The following is a 17,408-nucleotide window of genomic DNA, read 5'->3' on the forward strand; positions in this document are numbered from 1 at the left end:
AGGGCAAAGTGACTTGATGGACACATATAGGGATCTTGATATGGTAGATGTGGAGGATACTTCCTCCAGGGAGAACTAGGCACCCTTCCACTTGTTACAGACTGGTTACCTAGTTTAATTGTTATTTTATTATATATTTATTTATTGCATTATTGGGTTTGTGTCTGAAAAGCTGTAAGCAAGCAAATACTTTACTGCTCCAGTCCCCACGCTTGCAACAATTAAATACTCTTGACTCTCATCTCAAAAGGTATGCGACTCTGAATACTGTAACATCCAGGTTCAGGAACAGCTTCTTCCAACAGCCATTATCAACTCAAACAAAAACTTCCAACTATGAGCTACTTGGATAGACACAAAGTGCTGGAGTAACTCAGCGGGACTCATCTCTGGAGAGAAGGAATGGGTGACATTTTGGGTCGAGACCCTTCTTCAGACTGCTTGAACTGCTTGGGTTGCACCAAGAACGTTGGGCTTTGTTTTGTTTTTGCACCACATTGCTTTTTTTTTTTAAAGCTTATTGAACTTTTGTTCATTATGTTATCTTATCAAGTACCATGTTTACAAACCTGTTGCACAAATTTCATTGTTCGGTTTTGATACACATGACAAAATAAACTGCTCATTTAAGACATTCAAAAGGTAATGGAAGCAGAATCCTTGAATTTAAAATTTGAAAAAAATCTAAGGCAGAGGTAGAGGCATTCTTGAAATGCATGGGGTATGTGGGCGGTAACGCTACTACAGATAGATGGGTTTGTGGTGCCATGAGTCATACAGCACAGAAACTCGTCATGCTGACCATGATACGCCATCTAAGCTGGTCCCATATCCCTCTCAGCCTTTCTTATCCACCTACCTGTCCAAGTGTCTTTTAAAGGCACCTCTAGATTACAATCAGATCAGTCGTGATCTTATTGAATTGTAGCTGGCGGCTCACGTTGCCAAGTGGCCTATTTCCGTTCCTAAGTCGCATGCTGGTATTTAACCCGAAGTTCATTGTTTTATGGAGCATTTATTATAGGTTGAACAAATTAAATTTCCACTGGTGACATTTTAGCAGGCTAGCTGACTGCTGTACAAAAGTAGTACAGCAGGCAACACTAACAATTTCTTGCATGAGTAACTTAAGTGTTCTCTCTTTGATAAGACAATGACAATACTCCCATTCAAGTGAACCTTTTCCATAACATTGAATACTTAGCTGATAATTATTTACACATCAATTCAGCTTTACATAATAACGTTTGAATTTAAGGGGAGTATTGGAGGGGAGTAAAATCTATTATATCTGCTGTTATCACAAAACAGACTTTGGCCTCGATAGATCTGCAAATGTACATCTACGTACCTGATTTAATGCTGGCATGGCTGAATCTCTTCCAAATGGCGGAAATGTAACTCTCTCAGCACTTTTCACTGTGGAAGATACAAGTTACATTCAAGTCAACAAAACAGGTCAAATTACTACAGTAGCATTCTTTCCATTTTTGCACTCATACACAATATCCTGAAACAACACACCCCGTTTACGTTTATCACTGTCCCGTGTAGAGGTACAATAAAAAGCTTTGTTTTGCATGCTAGCTGTTCAGATCAGTTAATACCATATATAAATATAATCAAGACAAACTCCAGTACAAAAGGTAGAGCAAAGTGCAAGATAGAGTGCAGAATATATATTCTTATATTAATGTAGTGCATCAGTTCCTGAGACAAGGTCCAATGTCCGCAATGGGGTGGAAGTGAATTGGACATTACTCTCGCTTATGGAAGGACCGTTTAGAAGCCAGATAACGGAGGTAAAGAAGCTGTTCCTGAGTCTGCTGGTGTACACATCCTATGATCAAGACTGATATCAGGGAAGATACACATGCAGTAAGAACACAGAAGCAAGAAATCTGTGTGTGTGCGTGCGTGTGTAGAGAATGAACCATTTCCCTCAATGCCCTTGCTGCCAAGCTAAAACACTGAACTCCAATGTTTTACAATGATCAATTTCAATTTAGTTCAGAAAGACAGTGCAGAAACCAGCATTCGGCCCACAGTCAATGCCGACCATCGATCGCCCGTTTACACCAGCTCTATCTAATCCCACTTTCGCATCCACTCCCTGCACACTAGGGATAATTTTAGAGGCCAATTAACCCCGAAACGTTGCCTATTTCCTTCGCTCCATAGATGCTGCTGCACCCGCTGAGTTTCTCCAGCATTTTTGTGTACCTTCGATTTTCCAGCATCTGCAGTTCCTTCTTAAACAACCTATAAATCCACACGTCTTAGGGCAGCCGGAAGAAACCCACATGGTCACAGGGAGAATGTGCAAACTCCACGTAGACAGCACTTGAGATCAGGATCTAACCCGGGTCTCCGACTCTGTGACGCAGCGGTTCTACCAGTTGCGCCACTGTGTTCTAGAGTTCGAATCTGTAACTGAGCTGAGGTTTTACTCAAGGAATTATAATCAAAGCATAATTAACTTCCCAGAAACCATCTACAATTAATTCCAAGAAACATTATTTATATTAGGAGGATGGTCTCCTGATGCGCAATGCTGTCTGTTGCATTTGTAGAGTAATACAGCATAGAAATAGTCCCCTTGGCTAAACTTGTATAAGTTGACCAAGATGCCCCATCAATACTAGTTGCACTTGCCTGCGTTTGGCCGATGTTGTTCTTTCAAAAATGTCCTGTCCATTCTGTCTAAATGTCTTTTAAATGTTAGAGTACCTACTGCAACTACCTCCATTGGCAGTTCATTCCATATACCCACCACACTAGTGGGGAAAAAGTTGCCCCTCAATCTCCTATTAAATCTTTCCCCTCTCCCCTTAAAGCAATGTCCTCTAATTTTAATAGAAAAAGTAGAGGAACAATTCTGTAGATCGACAGGAGACAGAAGGAACTGCAGATGCTGGTTTACAAAGTGCTGGGGTAACTCAGCAGGTCAGGTAGGATCTCTGGAGGATATGGAAAAATTGTGTTTGGGATCAGGACTTTTTTTTTTTTTTTCCCCCCACACTGCAGGTTAACTGTTTAGGGAGTAGAAACATAGAAAATAGCTGCAGGAGTAGGCCATTCGAGCCAGCACTGCCATTCAATATAATCATGGCTTATCATCCAAAATCAGTACCCCGTTCCTGCTTTTCCCCCCATATCCCATGATTCCATAGCTCAGGGAATGCAGCTCAAGAGGTGTGGAATCCACCGTTAGACTTTCAACACAAGTTGGAGTCTCACAGCCAACACTTCCAAGAGGCAAACATGGAAGAAAAATCACAGCAGGTTAAAAATGAGTTAGCCCCTGTTCACCTTTCCCATAGCTTTGCCTTGAAGCAGAAACAGCAGGGCTTGCTTTAACGGTGCTCTGGTAGCCATCTAATCCACCTAGGCATTTTATTACCAAAGCAGAGTCTTTAATGTTTTGGGGAAAATAGTCGCTGCTCTCCGCACTTCAAAGCTTTCAAACATAAACCTGACCTTGGAAATGCAGCCCTGGTGTGCAGGCAAGGGTACATTTCACACCGGGTGTAGTAACAGGACATCACTCAACACCTCACAAACAGCGTTATTAATTTCAAATTTGTACCACAATGCATCAATAGTTTAAAGATTAATTCTCACATTCCTTGCATTCCCTTAAAAAGTTTATTTAAACAGATGGTTAAAAATCCTCACTATTGTGTTTATTTCCTTCACCCTGTATAGGTGACAGGTTTGGAGGGATATGGACCAAGGGCAGGCAAGTGGGACTAGTGTAGCTGGGACATTGTTGTAGGTGAGTTGGGCCTAAGGGCCCGTTTCCACACTGTATCACTCAATGACTCTAAATATATCCACTGATGTTGCCTCCACAGCCTTCTGTGGCAAAGAATTTCACAGATTCACCATCCTCCGACTAAAGAAATTCCTCCTCATCTTCCTAATACTTCTGTGCGGTATCAAACATTATTTATCGGCAAAGGCGCCACAATATACAAGATGAACTACGACTTTTTACACCTATTCCAGCTGGGATCAAAAATCTCATTGCATTATTTCTTGATAAACTTTTTTTGATGATTAATCCATCACGGCCTGGTTTGGTAACTCGAATGCTCCTGAGCAAAGGCGGCTGCTCAAAATGGTGGACATCGGCCGACCCATCACTTGAACCGACCTCCCCACCTTAACTAATCGAAGGTACCTACAGGAAGCACTTCGTCATGAACGAACCTAATATCATCAAAAACACACACCACCCTGTCCACACTCTCACCTTGCTGCTACCATTAGGGGTTGGACAGGCTAGATGCAGGAAGATTGTTCCCGATGTTGGGAACACCCTCCACAACACTAAGCATAACCTTACCCCAGATCCACACCACCATGGACTTTGTATTGGTTGCATTATGTACTTCAGCAAGAACCATTATGATCTAGTTACCTAGTATTACTGATAAATATACCATAAACAATAATACAATCATTCATTGTGTTGTGTGTTATGTGCCAATAAAACTGCCGCATGTATAAATTTCATCGTTCTGTTTCTGATACATATTACAATTAAACACTTAACTCTCTCAAACAGCATAAAAAGATTCAATGATGATTAAAATTTCTCTTGCTTATGTGACCAATATTATACAAAAAAAAAAAAACCTTGCCTTCCACAACCTGTTAATATCCAAATCCTCTACAGTCAGTCTGTAGGGTTACTAATGGCTACTACGTTGAGTTACTCCAGCATGGAAGATGGACACAAAATGCTGGAGTATATCAGTGGGACAGACAGCATCTTTGGAGAGAAGGAGTGGGTGAGACCCTTCTTTGGACATTCTAGCATTTTGGATTTTGCTTTGCATTCCTTTAAGTTCTGTTAAATCGGAATCACTGAAGTAATGCAGAAAAAATTAGTTAAGTTGAGAATAACAGATCCTGTGTAAAGTAATAGGTACGTTGATGGAGTTTTAACTACAGAGGAAGCCACAAGGAAAAACACTTTCTTTAAACAAGAGCCAGAGGATCTTTAAAATATATCCAAAACCAGGCGGCTTGCTGGTTTATTATTTTGTCCAAGTAGTGGAGCCTTACCGAGTGCAGCATTCAATCAGCCTTGACTTTACACTCAAATCTCTGGAGTGAATGTTGACCCAAGACCTCTGTGCTGATGTGAATGTGCCACTAAGGAACCAGCTGATACATTTCAAAAGCAATACACTGGATAAAGGGTAGAAGGCGTAGCTCTAAAGGTGAGAGGGCAAAGTGCAAAGGAGATCTAGTTTAGAGATGGAAACAAGACTCTTTTGCACTCCGAATCCACACCGATCAACCGCACACTAGTTAGACAATAGACAATAGGTGCAGGAGTAGGCCATTCGGCCTTTCAAGCCAGCACCGCCATTCAATATGATCATGGCCGATCATCCCCAATCAGTACCCCGTTCCCGCCATCTCCCCCATATCCCCTGACTCCGCTGTTTTTAAGAGCCCTATCTAGCTCTCTTGGAAGCATCCATAGAACCTGCCTCCACCACCCTGTGAGGCAGAGAATTCCACGGACTCACCACTCTCTGTGAGAAAAAGTGTTTCCTCGTCTCCGTTCTAAATGGCTTACTCCTTATTCTTAAACTGTGGCCCCTGGTTCTGGACTCCAACATCGGGAACATGTTTCCTGCCTCTAGCGTGTCTAAGCCATTAACAATCTTATACGTTTTAATGAGATCTCCTCTCATCCTTCTAAACTCCAGAGTGTACAAGCCCAGCTGCTCCATTCTCTCAGCATATGACAGTCCCGCCATCCCGGGAATTAACCTTGTAAACCTACGCTGCACTTCCTCAATAGCAAGAATGTCCTTCCGCAAATTAGGGGACCAAAACTGCACACAATACTCCAGGTGTGGTCTCACTAGGGCTCTATACAACTGCAGAAGGACTTCTTTGCTCCTATATTCAATTCCTCTTGTTATAAAGGCCAACATGCCATTTGCTTTCTTCACTGCCTGCTTCTATCCTACACACACACACACCAGAGACAATTTACAGAAATCAAATAAACTGCACATCTTTAAAATGTGGGAGGAAACTGGAGCATCCAGAGAAAATCCACGGGAGAAAGTACAAATCCCTTACAGACTGCACCCGCAGTCAGGATTGAACCTGGGTCTCTGGCACTGTAAGACAGCAACAAAATGCTGTGTAGGGATTTTAAAAAATCAGATGGTGGGTGCTTAGAATGCACTAACAGGGGTGGTGGTGCAAGCGGATATGATAGTGACATTCAAGAGACTTTTAGACAAGCACATGGATATGCAGGGAGAGGAGGGATGTGGATCACATGCAGGCAGAAGAGATTTGTTTAACTTGGCAGCATGTTTAGCACAAGCATTGTGGGCTGAAAGGTCTGTTCCTGTGCTGTACTGTTCCTGGTTCTACAGTGTAACCTGCAGCAAAACAAACTGCTGGAGCAACTCAGTGAATCTGTCAACATCAGCAACTGTCCAATAGTATAACAGCTTTCCTGATGACCAACTTTAATTCACACGCTATTATATTTTTTGTCACATACTAGACAATTCAAATCTTGTTTGCCATTTCTGTCAGCAAGGTACAGTACCTTTATAATATAGGCATGCTGACCTCCAGTTGAAAATTAAATGATGATTGAATTAGATTTTTTTTAATTTTTAAAAAGAACATGACATTGCTGAAGACTCAAACATATTTGGGTACATGAAGGTGCGAGTTCACAACAACCTATTATCTCAATGAAAGGTAGACACAAAATGCTGGAGTAACTCAGCGGGTGAGGCAGCATCTCTGGAGAGAAGGAATGGGCAACGTTTCGGGTCGAGACCCTTCTTCAGACTGATGTCAGGGGAGGGTGCAGGACAAAGTAGAATGTAGGCGGAGACAGTGAGACTAGTGGGAGAACTGGGAAGGGGATGGAGAGCGGGAAAGCAAGGGCTATGTGAAGTTAGAGAAGTCAATGTTCATACCGCTGGGGTGTAAACTACCCAAGATTCCCAAATTGGAATTTTTGGAATTCCCAAGATTCCCAACTACTCAAAATTCCAAAATTGACATGCCAGTATTTTAATTTTAATTTTTACAATAAAATCCTCTAGATAACTGCATTCGATATCAGCAATACAACACAAGACTTTTGCATGTGTTTGGATATAGTCTCAATATTTTGAAGACTAATTAGCTCCTTGCTGATATGTCCTCCTCTTCTCACTAACATGTTGCTCCCAAAGACCTGTCTTCAATCTCCAAATGCGTAGCCCCTTACATGGCTGCCTCTCTTCTTATCAACAGTCTGCTTAAGCTAAAATTATGGACTAGAGTACATTTCAGTTTGATTAATTAATTTCTTTATTTATATAGCACATTTTTAGTCAACTTGCATTGACCCCAAAGTGCTTCACATAATTACATCCACACACACAGGCAAAGGTGGGTGAAGTGTCTTGCCCAAGGACACAACGACAGTATGCACTCCAAGCGGGATTCGAACCAGCTACCTTCCGGTTGCCAGCCGAACACTTAGCCCATTGTGCCATCTGTCGTCCCATCCGATAAAGCCGACAGCTAATTCTACCTCACGGAAACGATTTGAGAATCTCCCAAACAGGCTGTTAACATGAAGATAAATGAAAACGCTCTCCATTTTAAATTAATATTTAGTATCAAGAAAGGATTATTCATTTCAAGTAAAAAAGGACAGCAGTTTTTTTGAATGCTCTGAATAGATACAGTAGTTCTTTCACACTTTTGGGTGAAATTTAAACAACAAAATTGAATAGATTACCACAATGAATAAATATCACATCAGTAAGCATAACAAAAGGGTAATGCACCTCAAGGATAAAAAGGACGTAACTTGGTGGCACGAGCAACTCTAACTTGCTATAGAAATGTTCTTCCGATTTATTTCTCTCCATTCCCTCCTCGTGGGTGTGTCACTGACAATAAAGATCAATTGTAACTAAGGTACCTAACGATTAAACAAGAATCATTGTTGGGATATTGCTGGGGCACAGCTCATAGAGCTATGTTCTCACAGTGCCAGAAGCCCATGTTCAATCCTGACCTCAGGCGCTGTCCGTGTACATGTTGCACATTCTCCCTGTGACCGCGTGGTTTTCCTCCGGGTGCTCCGGAGTTTGTAGGTTAACTGGCCTCAGTAAATTGCCTCTAGTGCGTAGGGAGCGGATGAGAAAGTGGGCTAACATAGAACTGGTGTGAATGGGTGATCGATGGGCAGCGTGGAGTCAGTAGGCCGCAGGGCCAGTTTCTCCACACTAAATCACATTCATGACCTGCCAAATTGCTTTGTGGCCAACTCAACTCTCACCTGACACCGTTTCCTTTGACTCGTGTAACTATTATCCCATTACCCAAGTACTTCATGGCCAATGAAAAAGTCTTACTTTTCAGCCCCCTTTGACCTAAACAAAAAACATTTTAGTAAATACCATATAGTGAAAGGTTTGGATAGAGTGGATGTGGAAGATGTTTCCACTAGTGGGAGAGTCTAGGACCAGAGGTCGTAGCCCCAGAATTAAATGAATCCTATGAAGGGGATGATGAGGAATTTGAGTCAGGGGTGATGAATCTGAGGAATTCATTGCCACAGAAGGCTGCGAAGTCTGTCAATTGATATTTAAGGCAGAGATAGAAATTCTTGATTAGTACAGGTGTCAAGGATTATAGGGAGAGGGCAGGAAAATGGGGTTAAGCGGGAAAGATAGATCAGCCATGATCGAATGGCAGATTATACTTGATGGGCCTAATTCTGCTCCTATCACTTATGAACACTAAATTTATGAACAAAATCCCTCACTTTCATTCAATATCACGTCATTGAGATTTAGATTATATGAGAATAAAATGTAAAAGGTGAGGATGTTCCTAGGTAGGAAAATGAACACAAGTCACCATCAATCAGCAACACATAGAGAACGGACACAGTCCGTGTGGACAAATAAAAGGTATGATTAATTTCTCCATTTTTGGCACAATACCAATGACTCAGCAGAATGAGCTTGTGCTACTCTATATCTGGTGAGTCAAGAGTGTGGGTTTATTGTTATATGCACGGAAACGGAACAATGAAATTCCTACTTGCAGCAGCAAAGCAGGTTTGTGAACACAGTGGTCAATGGGTAATATAATAAACAAAGCAGTTCAATAAGGGTTGGCACAGCTGGAATAGCCGCTCCTCACAGCACCAGAGACCCGAGTTCAATCCTGACCACGAGCGCTGTCTGTGTGCACTCTGCACGTTTTCCCCTCTGTAAAATTGCCTGTAGTGTGCAAGGGGTGGAAGTAGTATAATATTGAACTAAGGTGAATGGGCGATCAGTGGTCGCCATGGACTTTATGGGCTGAAGGGACCGTTTCCATGCTGTATCCTTTTTTTTAAAGTGCAAAAACCAAGCAAAAACGCTATATGCCAATATGTCAAACGAACATAACCATGCAATTACCATAACATGTACTTTCAAACCCAGTAGCAATTTGTGTGTTGTCTGCAGGCAAGTCCATGACCGAGGTTTATTGCTTAGTACAAAACCATTAGTCACACTGACCAGGAAGTTTTCGGGATTATGCCAAGTTCACCAGTGTGCAAAGACCCAAGTCAAACCACAGCATTTTGGACAGGGTCAGGGATGGGGGAAAACGACTCCAGGCTAATTTCCTTCTAGTTATCCTTATTGTTGATATCAAAGTTTCCTTCCCCTCAAAATGATCATAGCTTCAGAGTTATACAGCACACAAAAGGCCTGTTAGCCCAACGCAGCCATGCTGACCAAAATGCTCATCTCTGCTAATCTAATTTCCCTACATTTGGCCCATACCCCCCTATTTCTTTTCGATGTATCTGTTCAAATGCTGTGATTGTATCTGCCTCTACCTCCTCCTCCAGCTTGCTCCATATAGCTACTATTCCATGTGAAATACCTACCCCTCAGGGCCACTCGCATCTCAAACCTGCGCTCACTAGTTTTAAGAACCATGGGCCTCTTTACGGGAAGAAGGTCCTAACCCGAAACATCACCCATCCATGTTCTCCAGTGATGCTGCCCGACCCACAGTTATTTCAGCACTTTTCATTTGTAAATCAGCACCTGCAGATCCTTGTCTGCACTCTCTAGTTCTAGACTCCTTTACTCTGGGTGAATCCAAGACTATCTATGCCATTTCTGGCCATCATTATGTTAGAAGCCACTCACCCCTCATCCCCCGCACTCCAGTTCATGAAGCAGAATACTCTCACATCGAGGCAAATTCAGGCAAAATAAATAGCTGACATTAAAATATACTGTTAGAGTTTTAAAGGTGTATAAAAAGATGCAACACTATATGCCAGATAAAATAGAGGTAAAGTTCATGTAATTTAAAGGATTACACCACCCTTCCATTACATATACAACACACTATTTTGGTATGATTAATTCCACCTACCCAACAGATCATGTTAACACATCTATTTTGGTATGTTTTCTACCACATTAAAAATGACAAAGATCAAATTTCAATGCTGCTTGTAAACGTGAAGTTTACATACACGACTAAACGCTCCATTCGTACTTCCCAGATGGAATGCAAGAATCACGCAGCATTTAAAACTAGTTTTCTACCCTGACAACCAAAGTGTACAATCTTGTAGTCAACCCCATAACACTCTGCCCCTGCTACTTAATTTAGTTTGTCATATGCAACGAGGTACCTTGGAAAGCTTTTGTTGCGTGCTAACCAATCAGCGGAAAGATAATACATGATTACAATCGAGCCATCCAGTGTAAGGTCATAATGAAAAGGAGTACATTCGGCCCATCAAGTCTACTCCGCCATTCAATCATGGCTGATCTATTTCTCCTTCCCAACCCTATTCTCCTGCCTTCTCCCCATAACTTCAGACACCTGTACTAATCAGTCTGCAGAAGGGTTTCGGCCTGAAACGTTGCCCATTTCCTTCGCTCCATAGATGCTGCTGCACCCGCTGAGTTTCTCCAGCACTTTTGTCTACCTTTGATTTTTCAACATCTGCAGTTCCTTCTTAAACACAAGAATCTATCCAACTCTGGATAGATAGACAATAAAGGAAATAACATTTAGTACAAGATATAAAGCCAGATATACAAGACTCAGGACCTTCCTCACCCATCTTTGTATCAGCATTCTTTGATACAATGCACCATGCTGACAGCCAAATCATTACTTGTGAACAGCTGAAGGTGCAAGACTAAACAATGCGAGACTCCACTAGTTATAAATCTACCAAGCTCAAAAAGAAAGCAGGTTACTCCTAATTTTTGTCCATCAATTTTCACCCACTCTATATACAAATCTCAGCACAATTTTTAAGCACAACCTTCCATGTGCTATAGAACATAGAAGTCACAATGCCTGTGCAGAATAGGATGCCAAGACCAACTCTTCTCTGCCTGCACATAATCCATATGCCTCCACTCCCTGCATGTGCCTATCCAGTCTCTTAAACTTCTTCTTGCGTATGGCGTGCACAGCCTAAAGTTGAAGATCAAGGGTAGTCATCCAGGCCAGGACAGCATCAGTTACTGGGTGGATGGCTTTGATGCCCCAGGGAAAAGCCTCAGTGGGTCTTTTAAACGCTACTATCATATTTGCCTCCGCCACCACCTATTGCGGTGTGTTCGAAGTACTCATCACACGGTTTACAAAAAACACTCTCGCAGGGTGACTAAACCTGAACACAATACTCCAAACACAGCCATGCCAATGTCTTATACACCGGTAACAAAATATCCCAACTTTTACACTCAATACCCTGATTAACGAAGGCCAATGTGGCAAAAGGCTTCTTGACCACCCAATCTATCTGTGACGCCACTTTCATGACAGTGCTACATCTCGTGTTTCTGGCAAGCTTATCAAATTCGGTGCAACGGGATGCCCTTTCCCTTCTTATCACGGTAGGGGTAAACATACAACAAAGCAAGAGAATATTTCAAAACAAATAGCAAGGAGGCAGAAGAGAATGAAGATGAAGCAATGACACAAGCCTTTTCATGGCACGGCACAGAGGCTTTATTGAACTTCTGGGTAGTTCATTAATTAAACATCAAAACAAATGGAGGTCAAGTCATATTTAGTAGGAAAGATGCTAGAGGATATTGTAAAGGATGAGATAACAGGACACTTAGAAAACATCAGCTGGATTAGACAAAGTCAACATGAATTGACGAAAGGGAAAGAAAGTGTTTGGCAAATCCGGTAGAGTCTTCTTTTTGAGGATGTTACTGATATATTAGGAAACAGATGTGGGGGAACTTAGATTTTCAGAAAAGGTTTGATAATAGGTTACCGTGTAAAACTAAAACGCGGGAATGTGGAGCAAGGTAATGAAAAATATTGACAGAAAATAGTGCGAATAAATGAATCTTTTTTTTTTATCATGGGGCAGGTGGCAACAAGTCACATATTGCAGGGAATTGGTGTCTGATCTCAGCTATTGATAACATATCAATGATTTCTATCACAGCAGAATTTATTGTTTGGAATTTTGCCCACATTAAAGTGGTAGGATTAAGAAATGTGGAAATACGCACAGAGACTTCAAGGCTCAATACAAATTAAAAAGGACAGATTATATCCAACTAATTACATTTTTTAGTGAATCTGTTGAACGAGACAACACAAATCAGTTACAAATGGGACTTTTTTCCGCCTATATTTTTCCTATATACACACACACTCAAAAAACACAATTGATCTATTTCCAAAGAGACGTGAAAACTAGTAACCTAAAGCTTTTTGATGCCACTTTTATGCACAAAATTGATTAATGATTACCTGGCCAAGGGAAAAAAAATGAGATTGGATCATGGATAAAGAAGAACAGCCTGATGAGAAGAAAAATACCATGAGAGGAGTTAGATGAGGAAGGTGGGAGTAAAAGAAATGGAACCAATTTAGAGCTGATCACTATTTTTGTAGAAACATTTGTAGTGTCAGTGAATACTGCCAGCAAAGACCAACATCACCCTGGCCAAGCTGTCATTTCACTCCGACCTGTGCCCGTTTCCCCCACCCCTCCCTCAGTCGCCAATTCCCCCTACCTCTCCTCTGCTCACTTCTCCCTTAAGTCACATAATCCTCCTGTGGCAGTTCAGGACTTCGAAAACGAAAACACCCAGGTTCAAGAACAGCTTCTTCCTAACAACCTTCAGGCTACTGAACACTGCAAAATAGCACCATCACCGACTTCATCAATTCCCACGCCCTACGTGACCAAGCCTCCAAACTCATCGTTCCCCAGCCCCGCACGGCCCGTTTTTACCTTCTCCCCAAAATCCACAAACCCGGCTCTCCCGGCAGACCCATTGTCTCTGCGTGTTCGTGCCCCACCGAACTCATCTCCACATACCTTGACTCCATCCTATCCCCCTTGGTCAAATCCCTCCCCACCTATGTTCTAGACACCTCAGACACTCTCCGCCGCCTCCACGCATTCCACTCTCTGGGCCCTCACCCCCTCATCTTCACCATGGATGTCCGGTCACTCTACACCTCCATCCCCCACCAGGATGGCCTCAGAGCCCTCCGGTTCTTCCTCGACCAGAGGAGCAACCCATACCCAGCCACTGACACACTCCTCCGCTTAGCGGAGTTGGTCCTCACCCTCAATAACTTTACATTTGACTCCTCCCATTTCCTCCAAACACAAGGCGTAGCTATGGGCACACGCATGGGCCCCAGCTACGCCTGCCTCTTTGTCGGGCACGTTGAACAATCCTTGTTCGAGACGTACCAGGGCCCCATCCCCGACCTCTACCTCCGTTACATTGACGACTGCTTTGGTGCCACCTCCTGCACCCACACACAACTGACTGACTTCATCCACTTCACCACCAACTTCCATCCGGCACTCCAATACACCTGGACGATTTCCGACACTTCCCTACCATTCCTTGACCTCACCATCTCCATCGCAGGGGACAGACTCCTGACCGACATACATTACAAACCCACTGACTCACATGGCTATCTGGACTACACGTCTTCCCACCCTGCCCCCTGTAAAGACTCCATCCCCTACTCCCAATTCCTCCGCCTACGCCGCATCTGTTCCCAGGATGAGACATTTCATACCAGGGCATCGGAAATGTCCTCGTTCTTCAGGGAACGGGGATTCCCCTCCGCCACCATAGATGAGGCTCACACCAGGGTCTCATCCATACCCCGTAACACTGCTCTCTCTCCCCATCCCCGCACACACAAGGGCAGAGTCCCTCTGGTCCTCACCTTTCACCCCACCAGCCGGCAAATACAACACATAATCCTCCGCCATTTCCGCCACCTCCAACGTGACCCCACCACTCGCCACATCTTCCCATCTCCCCCCATGTCTGCCTTCCGCAAAGACCGCTCCCTCCGCAACTCCCTCGTCAATTCTTCCCTTCCCTCCCGCACCACCCCCTCCCCGGGCACTTTCCGTTGCAACCGCAAGAAATGCAACACCTGTCCCTTCACCTCCCCCCTCGACTCCATTCAAGGTCCCAAGCAGTCGTTCCAGGTGCGACAAAGGTTCACCTGTATCTCCTCCAACCTCATCTACTGCATCCGCTGCTCTAGATGTCAGCTGATTTACATCGGCGAGACCAAGCGTAGGTTGGGCGATCGTTTCGCCGAACACCTCCGCTCAGTCCGCAATAACCTACCTGACCTCCCGGTGGCTCAGCACTTCAACTCCCCCTCCCATTCCCAATCCGACCTCTCTGTCCTGGGTCTCCTCCATTGCCAGAGTGAGCAACAGCGGAAATTGGAGGAACAGCACCTCATATTCCGTCTGGGGTCCTTGCGTCCTTATGGCATTAACATTGAATTCTCCCAATTTGGCTAGCCCGTGCTGTCTCCTCCCCTTCCTTAACCCTCTTGCTGTCTCCTCCCACCCTCCCATCCGCCCGCCCTCGGGCTCCTCCTCCTCCTCCCCTTTTCCTTCTTTCTTTCCCCACCCCCCATCAGTCTGAAGAAGGGTTTCGGCCCGAAACGTCGCCTATTTCCTTCGCTCCATAGATGCTGCTGCACCCGCTGAGTTTCCCCAGCAATTTTGTGTAACTCCAAAATACTAACTCAACTATGAACTTGAGTCTTTGGTTGCACAATGGACCATGGGCTTTTTTGCACCAGTAATGGGGTTTTTAATTTATAGATTTAAGCTGCAGTAAAGAATGTTACTGCTCTGTTATCGATACACATGGGAATTAAACACTCTTAACTCAGTCCTGCTGGGCAACGTCACCAGTAAAATTCCCCGCCTATTACTTAAACTCGCAGACATCCAAACATATATTTACCTAGGAATTGGACTTTGTTGCCAGAGAAGGTCAGAGATTAGCTTAGCACCACACAGTGATAAAAACAAAAACTAATGTGGAAAATTGCTAATGTACTCAATTGACACGCGCAGAAAATCACCAGTGTTAGATGGTGCCAAGCTATTGTTTGAGAGACATGAACACCTGCAAAATATGCAAAGTTGCTTGATTCACGCTAGTCAGGGATTGCAACCAGAGGTCATTGTTTATGGGAATGAAGGGATAGAGGTTACAACCTAAAGAGAGAGAGGCCCCCAACCTCATCTTGGGAAAGATGCCATTAACAGCAGAATGTAAAAGCAGACCCTGACCTCTTCTCCTTGAAATTCTTCAGTGAATTCCATCACAAACAAGCTTGGTGATAATGTCAACAAATATTACTGTAAAGACAGGACCCCGAACAGAACCTCGGCCCTTCTAAACATGACTTTAGATTTTGTGATAGATGTTCAGCAAGTCAATAACAAATCGTGCATCATTTGATGCAATATTATGGCAGCTTCAATAAACATCACATTTGTCAACATATCGCTAACAAACTTAGTCTTTCCAAATTTCTCACAGTCTCTTGTATTTTCACCTATTGTCACAATTAATATAAATATTCCAGGTGAATATTTCCTTGCCACCTGGTAATATTACAGTAGAATTGTGTGCCTGCAGTGGAGATGTGATACAAAAACATGCACTGATGATTTGCATAGTGTTAGAGAAGCACAATAAAAACTTTAATAAATTATGGCCAAATTTTGGTCAAAAAGTCAGTTTTCACCAGTATCTTGATAAGGTAGGGAAAAAAACAGAATGTAGAATTGCTGACGCTGGTTTAAACCGAAGATAGATGCAAAATGCTGGCGTAACTGAGCGGGACAGGCAGCATCTCTGGAGAGAAGGACTGGGTGACGTTTCAGGTCGAGACCCTTCTTCAGATTGATTGAAAATGAGTGAAAGAACAGGAATAATTGAGATATGAAAGAAATCAGAGATGTCAGAGAGCAGGGAGACATCAGAGATTTGAGAGTCAATGTAGCCACAAAAGAAGGGAGGCAAAAGAAATTGAACGATTAATGCATGTAAATCTGAGATGCTGCAAACAGGCCCCAGTGGCATTCAAGTTTAGAAAGGGGACAACGTTTTATAGATGAGCTCCAGTCTGCAAGGTGGAAGATGGGAGAATAGCAAGTTGCTGTTAAGTTAGAAGAGAGAGAAAAATTGAAGAAATGTTGGCACAAGGAACTGAAAATGCTGGTATGTTGAGCAAAGAAACAAAGTGCTAGAGGAACTCAACAGGTCAGGCAGCATCCGTGGAGGAAATGGACAGGAGACTTTTTTGGGTCCGGGATCCTTGTTCAGACCCAATTCAGTATGAAGGTTCCGACCTGAAAGGTTATCTGTCTCCGTGGATGCTGCCCAAGCTGCTGAGTTCCTCCAGCGCTTTGTTTTGTTGAATGAACGAGATAAATACTTTGAGAAAATGGCAACTATGATCATTCAGGTGATCAATGGAAGTTAAACTGCAAATAAAGTTGAAAGACAAATTTACCGTCACAAAGCTGTACGACAAAAGTTTGTTGTGAACGAGCCGTTATCTGTACATCTGCTTTTTTAAATCAAGAATCCAATCCACAGGTACGATTTAATCAGCAAAATAACTTCCCCATTTCCCTATTCCACCTTCACTTGGTGGAATTCCTAGAGGTCGAAATGATCAAAATCCAGCATGTGAAGGGCCAAGAGATATTTTTCCTTCAACAATGCAGGGTAAGACAGTGATATTTAAAAAATCTTCCCCTTGGCATAACAATTTAATCACTCCAGGAGCAGGTGCAAAGCAGCCGCATGGCACTGCACGGTTTTCCCTAATCCACAAGGAATTCACACATGGATACTCCCCAATTACTCTCTGCAAATCCTACATGACAAACATCATTCACACATCTTACATGGTCGCCTACATGTTCTGCATCCATCGTAACCACACGGCTACATTCATGAAAGGAAAAAAAAAACACTCCAACGAGGAAGAGATCCCCTGCTCTGAACTATTTACACTGGTAC

At 43.1% G+C, this 17,408-nt stretch overlaps 1 protein-coding gene across 9 annotated transcripts in view; it reads right to left on the reverse strand.

Annotated features, from left to right (window-relative positions):
- LOC116989471 (transcription factor 12-like) overlaps positions 1–17,408 on the reverse strand; it is a 133,516-nt gene that overhangs the window by 61,738 nt on the left and 54,370 nt on the right. For all 9 annotated transcript variants that reach the window (XM_033046883.1, XM_033046879.1, XM_033046884.1 and 6 more), the window contains exon 6: positions 1,352–1,419. In XM_033046883.1, coding sequence (XP_032902774.1) covers positions 1,352–1,419 — 68 coding nt within the window. The remainder of the gene's footprint in view (positions 1–1,351; positions 1,420–17,408) is intronic.

Source organism: Amblyraja radiata, chromosome 29 (genome assembly GCF_010909765.2).
Source record: "Amblyraja radiata isolate CabotCenter1 chromosome 29, sAmbRad1.1.pri, whole genome shotgun sequence".
Classification (NCBI taxonomy): Eukaryota; Metazoa; Chordata; class Chondrichthyes; order Rajiformes; family Rajidae; genus Amblyraja; species Amblyraja radiata.